Below are 15919 nucleotides of genomic sequence, written 5' to 3' on the forward strand. Positions count from 1 at the left end.
AGTCCCAATATGAAATATTTGTCCTGTAATATAAAACCACGATAAATGTCACTTTGGTTTGTTACTGTAAGAAGTGGTGGGTTTGGCACACAGTGTCACGTTAATTCACCATACTGAGTATGTGTTTGCTGTTTTGCATGCTATGAGTTAAAAATAGAATTCTATTTTATTGCATTATAAGAAATGTAATATATCCATCCACTCGAAATTTGCAACCACTATTTCAGTATGCAGATGCAACTTCTCTAAAGGAGAAGAAAAAATAAGTAAAGCACTAACTTCCATATGTACTGCAGTAGGGAAAAAAAATATAAACAGTCATATGTAAGGAATTAAAGATGTTTAAGCTGAGATTAATGATTGAACAGTAATATTTGTAGAGAAAGGCAAACTTTAACAAGAGTAGATGAGTTTTCCCCTAAAAAGAAAGATTAACTTGTTCAAGGATACTTAATTATGACTGAATTTTGAGATAAGTAGAATACTTTATCTGGAAGAAAAATGTTTTAAGATAGCTGCCCTTACCACTTCATTCTTTTTTGTGTTAAAGTTTTATTGAGAGATGCAACACTGGTCTGTAAAAGATCTGATGTCATTCTGATGCACTTTTTGTCTACTATCAGCACCAGTTATGGTTGTTACTACCACGTTTTCCAGTCAGGGCTCCCCTGCTCTCCTTGGCCTCTCTCTGCCCTCTGTTTGACATCCTGTGGTTGGCATTTAAGGGCCCAAGAAAAACAAACAGTGCAACCAGTATTTTGCTTGTAATTTTAGTTTCATAGTTTGATGGAGAATAGTAAATAGAAGGACAAAGTGTTACTATTTTATGTGGTCTTGGTCTTAAGAGAAAGGGATTTCTGTAGCTAACGTGTCTTTGTGATGTGCCACACAGGTGGAAATGCCCAACACCAGCTCTGGTGGCTGTAAAACCCTGCAGTAGTGGCTGGTTCATCACAGTCTCTGGCTGCCCTCACTTCTCAAGAATAAAAAATAAATCTGCCACAAATCTATCCAAAGAAGGAGCAGCTGTTCTGTTCATACTTCCATGCAAATTTAAGTCACATTTGGGGATGTAGTGGGACAGCTGCCCCATGCTTCAGAGCAGAAACTGATTGTGGAATGCTTCTCCTGGTGCCTCTCACTGCTGAAGTCCCACCTGGACACAGCTGTGACACATCTGGAGCTCTGGGAGCTCCAGCTGTGTAAGGACAGGCTGCAGGAGATGGCCCCCCATGAGTAATGCAATCCTTCAGTGCTTTAGTTGTGTCCTGTGGCCTCACCTCCCTGTGGGTATGGATGTCACTAGAATTAGACATGTGAATTGTTGAACTCAGCTGGCAAAGTTGCACAAGTTTCTTTATCCACGTAGCAAGGTGCATCACTGAGATCTGCACTCCATGGACCACTGCTGTGTGCTCACAGAGCTCTTAGGGCTGGCTTGGAGGAAGGTTCCGTGGTCACCCAGCAATCTCCAAAGAGCACCTTTGCCACTGCTGACCCGACCTATTCCCAAGGATAACGTGTGTGACTCAGTGCTTTCCTCCTCAGTGCCTCAGTGGCCCTTCTGCATTGATTTTCTTGCTTTGTGATCCTTGCTGTTGAAGTGCAATTTCTTGTATGTAGTAAATAACATTTCAGGATTGATTAAATCACAACATGAATCATAATGGAAATGCTGAGCTATACACACGGCTTTTCACATCTGTAGGTCTGTGGAGATGAATAACAAGTTCTGTAGTGACAGCCTTAAGGTGGGTTGGCAGTTTTGCTGGGAGCTGAACTCACTGGTTTTTGTCTTCATGTAGGCAACTTGAGTGGAATAAAATGCTGGTTAATCAATTTGAAATGAAATTGTGGCATGGGCAAAATGAGCACAGTTATTTCTAGATAGCTTAAAGAATGGAGTATGATTTCAAAGGTCATGTGTAATTATACTTTTATTCATGAGGCCTGTGAATCATATTAGAACAAATATAATTCATGTGTTGTATTAATCATACTGAATTCTGAATCAGGACATCAAATTTTGCAGTGCTATAATTAAGAAAAATGAAAGTGATAAGGAGCAGCAGCTATGTAGCTAATGAAGGAGTTAATTTCAACGTGTGTTTTAGCCCATTAAGTACTACAAAGCAAGAAGTGCTGCTTTGCCAGCACATCTAAAGGAAGGCAGTGAAGTACCACTCCCTTCCCCAGGCAGCATTGCTGGGAGTACCGGAGAGCTCCGGCCGGAGTTCCGGCACGAGCTGCACAAGAAATGTGCGAGAAGATATAAATCACTGGTGCAGAATGTCAGTTAGCAAGGAAAATATTTTGTATTCTGCATGTGGACACGAATTTTTCTCTATGCAAATGGTTTTATCCTTTCAGGTTGGACTAAGTTTAACAAAGTTATAAAGCCAAGAGCTCAGGTGTTTTTTTCTGTGTGTCAGGACTCTCCAGGGGCTGGGATCTGCAGGCCATCCAGGACATGATTGTTCACGCTGTGCTTTGCATTCTTCTTTTTTTTTAAGCAGTCTGAAACGTTTTCCTTGTGTGGTTTCACAACCCCATCTTTTTTTTCTTCCAAACAGCAGGAGTCCTATCACTAGATCAACTTTGGAATTCAGTGCTTCCAACAATTGTATAATGGATCCACATGTTTACACAGCATGACACTGGCATCCAGATAGTGTCATGAAAGTCCCCAATCAGTACTACTGTTTCATGCTTCTCTCTGCTTAAAAAAAAAAGGAGGGAAAAAAAATAAAAAAGGAAGAAAAAAGAAAAAAGGGAAAAGCTACAGGCGCTTTTTTTGCTGGTACTCAGGGGAGCAGTGAATGATCCCTCTGTTTCAGCCACCAGTACTCTCTCACAGAATTTTGGAAAAGACTTTTCCATCTGCTCTAACTGAAAATGCCAGCTCTCAGGTATTTTTTCAGTACTTATTGTATCAATAAATAGATCTTAAAATCATAGAATCCCAGAACTGCCTGGGTTTTAAGAGACCTTAAAGATAATCTACTTCAGCCCCACTGCTGTGGACACACCAGACCAGGTTGCTCAGAGCCCCATCACACCTGGCTTTTGTTCCAGGGATGAATGCTACAAAACAGGAGACTGGAAAAGAACATTTCCAGACCCAATCCTTTCTTCCTTCCTGAGACTCCCTGCTGAATGGAAACTTTTATCTGTGTAGTGTTGTGCCCCCAACTCACAGCACCCACACCACTGCCTCAATAAAGCTCCAGCTGCTTCTCCCTGCCACCGGTGTGTCCCTGTGCTGATGTGAGTATTTTCATGGCCTGATGGTGAATCAAATCACACAAAGGATCTTTCTGAAAATCAAAATACTGAGGGGCGGGCTCAGGCACTTGGCATTAGTGTAGCATGGGACAACCATCTGTAGTTTACTCATTCCTGTATTCTGGTGAGTGTTTGATTCCTGTTCCCTGTTATTGGATGTGAATAAATCAGTAGCAATTACTTGGCAACAACCTTCCATGGTCATTTGCTCTGAAGAAACTTAGTCCCTGGTAGCATTGAGTGAAGGAAGGGGGGTTTGGCTGGGACACCAAAATCTTTCTCTTTTTTTTATGCTCTCATGGGATCTTTCACTTCCACACAAGCAACTGCCTGAACTGGCCAAGTGGTCTTGATTTAATGTTGCTTTATGAACATGACTTGTCGCAGCTGCAGGATGTCACAACCTCTATTTCCTTAGCTTAGATTTGAAATCTGGAGCCATATGATTCCGATGAACCACAACTGCCCTTGCTTAATTTAACTTGATGTATTTGTTTTGAAAATACTGTTGTTCACTCCAAGTTTTAGCTGCTAAACAAATTAAGCTGATCTGCACTGGTAAATGGGGGATACTGACCAGCTTGATTAAAAAACTCCCTAAAAGCTGCAAAGAAAGCTCCAGTAATCTTTAGCTTATCAGTGCCAATGAAAATATTTCATTAGTGTGAACTTAAAAAATCAAAACTCATTTTAAATACAAAAATTAGAGATTGTCTCTGAGATGAGTGTAGCTCTGATACAAAAAGAATCCCAAAATTCTTACAAAAATAATTGTATGTTGTACGGTATTTCAGGGAAGTACAGTGAGCCCACAAAAAACTGCTGCTGCAGACAGGATTCAGAGTACAAGATGATGAGCACAACTGAGTTGGCTTTGCATTCAAAATTTGATTTTACAGGGCTCCTGTTCTTGTGCAGCTGAGAAACAAGCTTTTGCATTTGAAGTAAAGCCAACTGGACTTGTAAAGATACTTATCTTATTCTCTGGCCCCATTCAAATCACCAGAAAATATTAAGGCTGACAAGCCTAACTCGATATACTTCTCAATTAATATTTTTATGTTACAGTACACACAGATTTGCACAAGTGCCAGGTTTGAAGTCACTCAGCTGGTTTCCAAGTGGCAGATGCTGCTTTCCCTACTGTATGTCTGCTCTCCACGATAGTAAATATTAATGTCAGAGTTTAGTGTCTTCCTTTGTAACTTGTTGCATTAGAGAAATCTTAATTTAGTCCATTTTAATTTGAGACTAAACTTTTCAGTTCTAGGTTCACACATACAGTGTGTGTCAGCTCTCCACAACTCATTGTTACTTTTGGCATTTTGTCTTCTGTTGAAATTTATGTGCTCGTTGGTTGAGCAGGATTTTTTGTTGTTTTGTAATTTATTTTTTTAAGAGTAACTCATCTGGAGTAAGCAGTCAGAATAAAAGCTGTGCCACGTCCTTTCTAAAGATGTTTGATCATGTGCTTCAGATGTGTAAAATTAAAAAAAGAGAAACAGTCTTTCCCATGGCTGTAGTCTGTTAAATACAAAAAACCCCAAACCTTCCCCAGCGTTTGCAAACCCACCCTTTTATTGAAGAGATTGAGACATAGCAGAAGTGAAAAATCACCCAAAAGGATCTGCCTGTGCACCCAGTCACTGAATTCTCAATTCTCAGTCTCAACTGCTAATATGTCCTGTGAGATTTCTTACTGTTTGTTATATAAATGAAGATTCTCATTTACAGGATCTAATTTGTAGAATTTTTTTATGATTACATTTATAAATGTCATAATCTCATTACATTCTTAACTTCCACTTTCTACAACTGCTTGTTTGTAGTGGCATTTGGTAAATTTTCTTATTTAGTTATTCATAGATACTCAGAGAGACTAAACAGAAAGTCTGAGAGCTGGGATGCTTTCCCAAATGTAGCTTAGAGCTGTTGGCCAGTCAGTGAACTGCTGGTGCAGTCTGAAATAGGAGTAGCCCCAGCAGCACCTGCTGGAACAGCATCTGCAGGATGCTACGTTTGGCAAATCAACATTTGCATGTTGATAACGTGCAGGTGGATCAGTGTGAGGCACCCACAGAGCTGCTTCTAATTGTCAGGTGTGTCTTATGGAGTGGAAAAGTGCAGAGGAAATTGTATTCAAACACTGAAAATTACCTTACAATTAACATGCAATTTAACCTGATGGATCTTGGGCAATACTACTTACTGCCAAACTGCAGGGACTGGGTGAGGTTTCTTCCCCTGCTCCTGTTTCCTCTCCCAGGGAGGACAAACTGGTTCTGAGTTTAGTGTAAGGCAGTGGAGCCATTCCGGATGTAAAAGCTGCTGTTGGTGTCTAAAGACAGTGCTGTGGCCTGGGGACTTGGCTGAATTCCTTAGCAATGGTTCCATGACCAGCTGCAGCAGTTTCTTGCACTTAACCATCTTTTTTTTTTTTTTTTTTTTTTTTTTTGACATGGTCACTAAAAATTATTTATGCACCCTAAGATTTAACCCATCCCATATTAGACTGTGCTGTGTCCCAGCCTTGCAGGCTGACCTGACTTGATATTCACACACACACAGAGCTGACATTTCACACATCTCTGTCAGAGCTGACGGCTGAAGAGCACTTTGTGTAAGCTGCTGACAGCTCCATGTGTGGCCAGGCACTTCCCAGGAGGGGATGTTTGGCCCCTGGCTCACCTGGTGAGTTGAACGCGGGCACTTCCCTGCCAACAGTGTGAACGTGACCACCTCCAGACACTGGATGGGATGCCTGCACTACGTCCTGTGCTGGGACCTGCCTGGTGGCACATAGTTCTCTCTCAGCTAACCTGGGACACAGAGCTGCCTTGGAGCCTGTCATCAGGAACAGAGCTTACTGACTGGAAGGTTTGTGTAGGCCTGAGAGATTTCAGCCTGCTAGCAGCTGCTAACTTTTTCCCAAGGAGAAATTTCTCGAGAAAGTTTCTTCTCAAAACAATCTTGGCAAACAACTCTCCTTTCTGAAAACAATCTTTTTCCAGGTGGTGTTTTGCTGTTTCTCTAGTTAAACCAATGGGATTAGAAAGATGATGTTCTTATTCACCAATCATGTTAAATCTGTATCAAAACACCTTATAAAAGATAGTAAGAATTAGAAAATAAAACCTCCTTTTTCTATGCTCTTTGCCTTCTGAATTACTTGGAGTCTTTCTTTCGTGTCCTACAGTGACAGGTTTGCACCGTTTGCCCCATCTAGCAAAGGCGAAGGATTGCAGAAGGGAGTTCCAGGAGAGGATGATGAATGTGGTAGTGCTCGAGCAGGGAGGAGCTGGAGGTGGGCTGAATGTGTTGTTGAGACAGAAAAGAAGAATGAGATTTTGCAACAAGGAGGAAGTGGTGTTGGTGACTTGCCACATCACAGTTCTCAGTGGCCCGCCCATTTGTTTTGACATCAATACCTACTCTCCAGCTATGCCGAGGCATGAAGACAACACGTACCCTCACACTTGTGATCTTCAGGGTTTGTTGCTGCTCTTTGAAGAGTGAGCTTGATGTTTCAATGTTTTGTTTGGAGAGTCAAGCATTTAGATTTGTAATTCTGCCCTTCTAGCCATTTCCCTGTTTTACCTTGCAGAGTAAACATTCTTTTGTCCCATTTCCCAGACATCTTTCCTTTTCTTTACTGTTGGCTTAATTTTGAGATGTTATACTCAAGTCAGAGGTGCCTCCTTGGGAGCAAAAAAACCCACAACAGCTAATGGTTTGAGTGAGCTAACTATTTTCTCTGTTTAGAAGGAGCAGCTTACTTTCCAGTATTCTGGAAGTCCTCAAACACAGATCCTGCCAAAGGCACTGACTTAAACGGCAGCAGTGCTTAGGAGAACATGCTCAGGTTTTCTGGCAGCTCTTACAATTCACTTAGAATAAACAGGCACGTTGCTTGCAGCAAGTGCCCCACAGTTTGGAAAGCAAAGGTGCCTGCTGAAGGCAAATTTGTAAAGAATTCCTTCTTGTGGTTATAGTTCTCTATTTTCATTTCTTCTACAGTGGGTCCAGTTTCCTCAGGGTTTGATATCCAAGATCTTAATATCAAATCTGGAATTAATACAGCTGTATTTAGAGACTAAGACATTTGCAGGGTTCATAGCAATAAGTCACTGTGTGGCACAGTGGGGAACTCAGTGTGTTTTAAACATTCTCCCTCTGTGCATGTACAGATTTTTATAGTTGAATTGAGAATTTATAACATGCTGGGTCTCATATTCCAGGTCTGTTTGTTTCTAAATCTATACACAGAACTTGGACTAGGTAATAAATTTCTGCAGATGAAATGAAGGCTGATTAGAATTTTAATATTAAGGAAGGAAATGGCCTTGGGTAGTGCACTACAGAGCAGAACAGGCCTTCTGTTAATACACAAGAGTATTACTGTTTTCTTGAACTTTGCCTTCCAATCCAATTACAACTTGTGCCTAGAAATCATAACTCTGGTGCCTCCCAGTTGATAATGTTGAATGTTATCCTTGTCCAAGCTTATATAATTTCCAGTAGTAAAAACAATCTTGATTATAAAACTGCTAGATAATATACTCCTAAAATTGAGTTATGGGCAATAGTACATGGTCTTTGTTGATAAACAAAGCAGTCATGATGGTATATCAAATTGACCCAGTTCTGTCTCGTTTTAAATTAAATTAAATCAAAAGCTTTTTCTTGGGATGTGCAATTCCTGTGATGACATATTGTGTAACTCACACTTCGTGTAAGAATGAAGCAAAGCTTTCAATGTAAATGATTTTTTTTTTCAAGCAAAATAACGGGAATCTCTGTGTTGGCTTTCATTTTGAGCACGTCTGTGATAGCATCATGCTCACAGTATGAAATGAGCTCATCCAAGGAGTAGTTCCAGGCACTTCCCTTATCAGCGTAAGCCATCACAGCTCAGAACGTGTCCTCCCGTGTCCTCCTCCACTGCCCTCGCCGGTAACTGGATTGGACAAGATGCTGCATAATTCCCTGGATCTGTATTTACCATTCCTTGGCTGCACACATCTTTGCTGCACATTCGCAGCAGAAAATATCATTAGTGAAGTGTGGAATCACATTCTGGTATTATTTAATGAAAATCCATTCTGATTCCTTGCTCCTTCAGAGTATGTTATTAGCGTAGTAAAACTAATCATTTTCTTTCAAAGGGAATGACAATTGTGTCCTTGTTTAGATGCTGCCTGTGTATTTATAGGATATAAATATATGTAGCCAAAGTTGGTGGCTAAACTTGGCTGCTTCCCCTGCTGGTTTCTGTGGTTTTGCTTCATTGTCCAGAAAAACTGACAACATTCTCAACTCTCTTGCATCCATCACCAGGTTTGGTGAGATGTCCACTCTTGGCAGAAAAAGATCAATGGATATTTGTTTATTTGGGCCTCTAAATTCTATGGCAGACTTTTATCATTTATTATCTATCTCTAAGAAGTTTTGTTTATCATTCTCACACCATTAAAACGTCACATTAGTGGCACAGTCTGAAACATATTTATCCCACTCTAAAATCTCAAGGGGTTGTGCACAAGCTGTTATGCAAGTAGGTTTATTTTAGATTTCTTCCCTTTCTTCTTTAATCACTTGTGTAATGTGTTTGAAATATATGTCTGATGTTGATTCCTTTTTGTGTTCCATTGGGGGCACTTGATTTTGCAGCTAAAATGATTGAATACGAAATGTTCTTTTTGCATGGATATAAGAGAGTGTTTTCTTCTTTCAGTCAGAGAATGGCATTCCTAGGATTTAAGGCCTGATAAATTAACAAAAAAGTAAAGCAAATCCAAAAAGACTAAAATATAAATGTAATTTTATAATTTGGGGGTTTTATACTGTAAATTAGGGCAGAAAGAACAAATTATGAGGGCTACCATTCCAAATGAAGAAATTAAAATTATTACAGTGTCACCCACACTGTAAGAACAGTATGTATAAACTCTGATTTCCTTCATGATTTCCCCCCCCTATATTAGCCTACAAGTCTTTCAGTAACCAGAAATAGGCAGGTTTGTGATGATTTAGTATAAGGAATCTGATGCTGAGAAAGAGAGTTGTGTTCAAATGATTCACCCATCATTTTTGTTTCCCCTTTGTTTTTTAAAGTAGAAAAATGCTAATGTTTCCTTTCTTTTCTGAACTTCCAGACTGGAACCAAAGTTGATAATGCCACTCCCAGGGTAAAGTACCCTTCACAGATCTTCTTTGTAGAGCTTATTAATTCTTTTGTTTGATTTCTTGCACTTTTTGGGCACAGCACAGTAAGTTTAGTGTTGGTATCTGCATTAGACTTGGCATTTCAGTAACATTCCAGTTTAAAGGTTCTGCTGTGATTCAGTGCTGAAGGTGCAGTGAGTCGGCAGCTCTGGAGAGACTCGTTTCTTCCTGGTGCCATATGTTATCTTTGATCAGGAAACCATTTGAACTGAGATGCCTTCAGATATAATATGAGCAAATATAGAAGTCCAGACCTTACCAGACAGTTTTGCTGCAAGGGAGGACCCAGTTGTGGTTTTGCCTACAAACACTTTTTATTAGTTGAGTTACAGTTTTTAATTACTCACAACTGTGAGGGATTTCATGTCAGCCATGTGAGCTCTGTGAGCATTCAAAACTGAATTATCACTATGAGTTTGCCATGTATGTCCCTCCTCAATTCACTTCACTCAAAAGCTGAGGAGAAGAGAATGTGACTGAAGAACACTTTCTTCAGTAGAACAAAATGCAAAGCCTAATCCAGTGATCCAGCTGGCATCTTATACTAAAAGCTCCTTGAACAATCCAGGCATCATACAAAATTCTGGCATCAAACCAGGCAGTTGGTGACACCCAGTGCTCCAAAACTGACCAGTACTGCTTGTAGTGACAGACATGGGCAAAGTGTTCCATCATGTGCCAGGGGAAGTGTTCCTGTCACTAACCCTGGAGATCTTCCCACCCAAAGTGGTACCTGCCCTGCTCAGTGTGCTCCTGAAATGACCAACTGCAGAAGAAAGTGGACACACGTGTGTAACTCAATGTCCCCATGAACACTGAATGAATTTTGCAGCTTTGTCAGAGGTGTTTCCACCTCAGAGTTTCCAGAAGAACTGGTGGGAGCGCAGCTAACACCTTCACTCATCATTCTTCCTGAAGAATGATGCTACATCCAATGCTTGTTCACGCAAAGACATCTTAATCTTATTGTAATAGGTTCTAATTACTCACTTCTGCAAGATCCCTGCCTGGGAGTCACCACAAGCCAGATACTCTGTGAATGATTATCCCAAGAAGTTAATTACTGTGGAGTCACTCCAGCTCTTTAAAATGCATTGCCTGTACCAATACCATAAATCCATTTTCCTCTCCACTTGCTGTGGAGCCCTTTGTACCCTGGATTCTGTGTTAATGAAGGCCCAGAAGTGCTGTTGTGGCTTATTCCTCTTGCTGCTGGTTGTCATCCACAGCCGAGCCCGTGCCATGGGGACATGGCTACAAAGACACTGATAACCAAACAGGTCAGGTACTATATGGCCTAGTTTTTAAAATTCTGATTGTCACTCTGGAGAAAGAGCCACAAAAATGCTACAGAATTGTCTGTCTTTGTAGTGGATTTTGTGGCTTCCTATTTGCAACATTTGTTGCGAATAAATTTTTTGCACTTTGGCCAAACAAGACTGTTTTTATGACTTTACTTCCAAATGTGTTGAAAGCTTATGTTGCTGTGTTATTTATTGTACAGCACTTAAATAACTTTATATACTGAACATATGCTAAAGCAGAATTGACAAATGGCATCTCCCTCAGTGTAACTTAGAAGAATTTCAGAGAACCTGCAGTTGGTGTCCTACTGCAACCACGTAACTTTGCAAGGAAGACAGATGATTTAAAAGTTTTGGGACAGAACTGGGAAAATTATAATTATTTGAAATTATGACGGTACCAGGAACATTAACCCGAATTTGACTGAAATCCAAACCCTAATCTAAGAAGCTAAAAGAAAAGTAATGAAAGATACAAGGCTTTTACTATGGATGAAGGATTTCAGAAACCTTAAGAGGACTGTGTGCTCTATTATATGGGTTATGTTTCTGACACCTCCCAGTGTGGATTTAAAGTAGTTTTTTTATTTTAAAAGGAAAGATATACAGGCAGTTTGGCAGTAGGTCTACTCTTTGTATAGATAAAAATGCCTAAAAAACTCTTTGACAGTTGCTTGTAAGAGGAGCTGTATTAGATCTTTTTCTGCTTTTATTTCTAGTAAATTTACTGGCTGAACAGCTTAGGAGGTGTTTCAGGCTAATTATCCATTTGCAAGCAACAACTGTGTCTCAAGTCTTTTGATCATGTGCCAGTTTCAAACTGAAAACAAACCTTGATATGACTGCACTTTTCACTTCTTTGGACTTTGCCTTTTGTAGTTGGTCAGAAATTTTGCATAGATTTTAATATGCATTTCCTACTGTCAAATGTGTGTTCCTTCTACCATAATGACATAGACATCCCAAACCAGATCTGCTTAATTAAGTGGTAAAGGAAGAGTGTTTTGCCATATCAGTTCTTACAGCATGTATGCCTTTTCCTGTTAAGGCACTCCTATTCCTAAAACATTTCCCATTATCACTCGTGTCCTGACAGAAATAATATCTTAGGAGGTCTGAGACCAGGTTAAAAAAAAATAATTTAAAAAATCCTCAAATCCTGTGAGCTCAATCTAACTTTTGTTCTGTGGTGACCCAAGGGTAAAAGAAACCCTTTTAAATAAATTTGTTCTCTTTCTAAATAGGTAACTAGCCAAATGCATTTCAAGTATTTGTTCAACTGATCAAATATTGCTTTAGGTTTAGAAAACAAATTAACCAAATGTTTGAAGAATTAGACATTTTGTACCTGAACACTTCCCTGTGTCATTACTTCTGCACTGATGACCCCAAGTACTGTGGTCAAAATAAAAGACCCTTTCCATGAAAATAAGTCAGAAAAATGTTTAATTTTTTTTATTTTTTTAAAATGAAACAACTAAACTGTGGAAGTTCACAGTCTTTTTATTTTACCCTTTAACGTAAGAGAAAGTCGCACCAGTGTGTAAAATTTAAGTCCTTATTTCTTCTGTAGATACACTGATTGGCTGAAGTAGATATATATATATATATTTGGCAGAAACATAAATTGATAGCTGAACACTAGTTTGAATTTGAGATAAACATTAATTTGAATTTGAGATAAACACTTTTCTATGTGTATGGGTTCAGAAAGCAGAACAGTCTGTCCTGACACTAAATAACCACAGTTCCCAGGTGGAAATTCTCAATTTAGATTGATTAACTTCTAACTCAATGGCTGTGCTTTAAGATGCTGCCAGTGTTTGAATCACTGGTATTAGATACCATTTCTCTTTCTGCTCTGGAAGTAGAAGCTGTGAACTCCTTTTTCACACTTTCAGGGTAAGATTTTCTAGTAATTAGCTAATAACAGGAATGGACTCAGAGACACAACATTTGATGCATGTCAAAGGCATTTTTGCATGCTACCTATGACAAAGAGTTTTAAATAGACCCAATTAAAGTTTTGGCAGTAAGATTTCAAAATCTCAGTTGATTCCTGCAATTGCTCTGTTCCATTCTGCTGGAAGTGTCTCCTGTTACAGTGTGTGCCCACTGTGAGCTTAGACCTGGGTGATTATTGGATGTTCTGCTTACAGAACTGTGAGGCTTTTATAAAGGTTGCTAGAGCTTAATTCCTAGCAGGCCACTTGCTTTGAGTCATTGCTAAACTGAATGTTGTGATGCAAGTCCAAAAGGAAATGCAAAGGGAAGGACAGAGGATGGCAACACTTGCTGTTCTTTAACTGCCTCGACCACATCTTGCAATATGATTTTATTTGTACAGTGTATGAAGATAATCTATTTTCTTTATTATATTAGTTATTTTAATGAAGTTATGGGTATGAGTTATTATTACATGGCAGCATTTATTTGTTTAATTAGCTAAATGATACAAGTGAAATTTCATTTTGAACTCAGTCATCATCCCTAAAACTGCTGGAGCAGCTCAGTAATAGACTGCTACCATTACCCACTCCAAAATGAGCAAGCAAACCCATGAATTTTTGCCACAGGAGACTTTGTTTCTGATGTGTTTATTGAGCACTGGTGGGTGGGTAGTGAGCGAGGGGATTTTCCTTCTCGTTCAACACTGCACGAAGTAAACCAGCACCTTCTCACTGGAGTTGTACCTTGAAATGGCTACAAAACCTTGACAGCTCCAGTGGAAGCTGCCTGTTTGTCCCCTGGCTGTGCCTCAGAGTATCTGATGGGCAGGGAATCAGCATCTGTGCTGGACACTGAACACTGCAGGTCAGGGAGTCACAGCTCCAGCAGCCAGAGGAGAAACTGAACCTGCAGCTCACCTGAGAGGATGAAGAGCAGATGGAAACTTCCCTTTTATACAGATACTGTCGGCATTGTGGAAATGTGAGTCCTGTACACTGTAAGACATTTATTAATTGCTATACTGCGCTTATCTGTTGCCATTTTTTAAATTTACTTGCTGAACTCTGTAAGAAATCAAAATTATAGATTTTTTAAAATAACATGAAACACCTGAGTTCAGGCTCTTGGAAGCAAAAATTATGCTTTCTGCCTTAACTAGACCTCTATAGTAATTTTGAAATCAGAGAGAAATAACTGAAAGCCCAAAACAGCAATGCATGATGCTACTAAAGAGCAACAAATACAAAGTGATCTGTGGTAATCTGAGAGATGACAAACTAGAGTTCATCACCCCAATATGTAAAAGGTAGGATACACATAGCAACATTACGTATTTTACACTTAGGTTTATTTTAGGGAATTGTGTCTTCAGCCAGAGGGTGCAAAAAAGCTGTACATCCACTTCCTTCCACCTTTCTATCACCTCCTCCTTTTGCTGGCAGAAATGTTCACAGTGAATCAACTTAACAAACTGATTTGGTATTAAAGTAACCTTTGTGAGGGGACAGAGGGGTGATTTTCACCCAAATGGTTTTACAAAACTGTGCAAACCCTTGTGCCAAGGAAGAGATGGGAGAAGATGGAGAGTGTATCTTTTGGCAGCTGTACTGACTTATGCAGGTTTAAATTGTTGTTAAAACTATTACCTGAGATTTTTAATCGTAAGTGCAAAGCTTTCTTTAGAGCCTCCACAGAAGCATTTGGTTGTGTAATCTTTCACTGAATATCCTCCATCTAATTTAGAAGCACATTGTTTGTTCCACTGCAGTCACTATGTGGCTGTATTTCTTCCATTAAGTTAATAATCTCTATTCTATATAATGTGGGTATTCTAGTGCAAGGCAGGCAAGGAAGAAATCAGAGCTCTGTGTAATGACATTAAGCTTTTAGGTTACAGACAGAGTAAAGGACTCACAGCTGCTTAACATATGCCCTCTGCCTGAACTCGCTTTATCACTTGGTATCTGACTGCTCTCAACATATAAAAAGTTGCAGTGATTGATAGTCGGTTATACAGTATTTGTCAGGGTGAACTGAATCATTATGTGTATAGATTCAGGAATACAGAAAAATAAAGCTGAAAGAAGAACAACAAAAACTCTGACATCTTTCCCATTCATTAAGCTTTCCTAAGGCAACTGTTTTTGTTTGCAGGAGTTAGTGGTTGCTGGTTTTTCTAACCAGCAATTGCTGAGTGATTTAGAGTACATCTCTGCTCTTTTGTTTGGATTTCATTTGCGAAACCATTTAGAGTTATAAAACTGTCAACTTAAGAACATTCTATATATTTTGCCAGTGAGGGCCTCCTGTATGCAGAGTTTATGCATTTCTCTCCATTTTGTGTGCTGTTTGAATCCTCAGTATATATCACTGTTCTTCTTTTTCTGGTTGTTCGAATAATTCCCGCTGCCTTCTTTAGAGCAGCAGAAATCCTTGAAGTAATTATGAAATTGCATCTCAGATCAGTCATCAGATATTGCTAACCACAACATCTCACCCTTGGCCAAGCCTAGCCCAGCAGTGCAGTAATAGAATGTTCTGCTGGTGCTTAAAAACACTTGAAATTTAGAAACCCTGACTGCAGCTAGAATTGAATCATGTACCTAAACATTAGAAAGCATAGACGGGAACTGTTAATTATGTTAATTACAGTAGTTATACCACAGTATGGTACCTTTCTAAACTCTCAGATGCCCTAAAATAACTACGAGCTAAGAGCTGAAAAATGTTACACAGACTTTTATTACCTACTCCTCAGAGCTTTGCTCACTGTTCCTCTCCTGCAGAATTCCTTTGGTGGCTAAGCTCAGCTTTACATTGTGTGGAGGCTGTAGGGCCCACATCTATCATCATTCTGCACAACCTCAAGCTCTCCTGGCCTTGTTGCTGGCCCTGTTTCATGCATTTCATGTATTTATTTCAGATTTTCTATTCCTATTGGTCATAAGGTATGGCGGATTTAAGTTATCAGGTACTAAAATTATATAAATTTGGCTGTGGCATTTTTCTGTAACTTTAAAGTTGGAATCTGTCATGAATTTGCACCACTTATTGTTCCTGGATGTTTGGTTGGTCATGTACAGTGGGGGAGATAAGCCAGAGCTTCAAAACTGCTTTGGCATTTTTGGAGTCAAAAGTTTTTAAAGGTTCAATGG

General features: G+C 39.5%; 2 protein-coding genes across 4 annotated transcripts in view; one reads left to right on the forward strand and one right to left on the reverse strand.

Moving 5' to 3' along the window:
• Nucleotides 1–15919, forward strand: part of CHLSN (cholesin) — a 122796-nt gene that overhangs the window by 67638 nt on the left and 39239 nt on the right. The window contains exon 1 of one of the 2 annotated variants that reach the window (XM_083872637.1): nt 13596–13745. The exons of the other annotated variant lie outside the window; for it this stretch is intronic. Coding sequence (XP_083728763.1) covers nt 13701–13745 — 45 coding nt within the window. The 5' untranslated portion in view covers nt 13596–13700. Of the gene's footprint in view, nt 1–13595; nt 13746–15919 lie in introns of those variants that run through there. 2 annotated transcript variants of the gene reach the window in all.
• Nucleotides 1–15919, reverse strand: part of GPR146 (G protein-coupled receptor 146) — a 47076-nt gene that overhangs the window by 24524 nt on the left and 6633 nt on the right. The window lies entirely within an intron of this gene.

The sequence above is a fragment of the Zosterops lateralis genome (genome assembly GCF_965231275.1).
Source record: "Zosterops lateralis genome assembly, chromosome: 15".
Lineage (NCBI taxonomy): Eukaryota > Metazoa > Chordata > Aves > Passeriformes > Zosteropidae > Zosterops > Zosterops lateralis.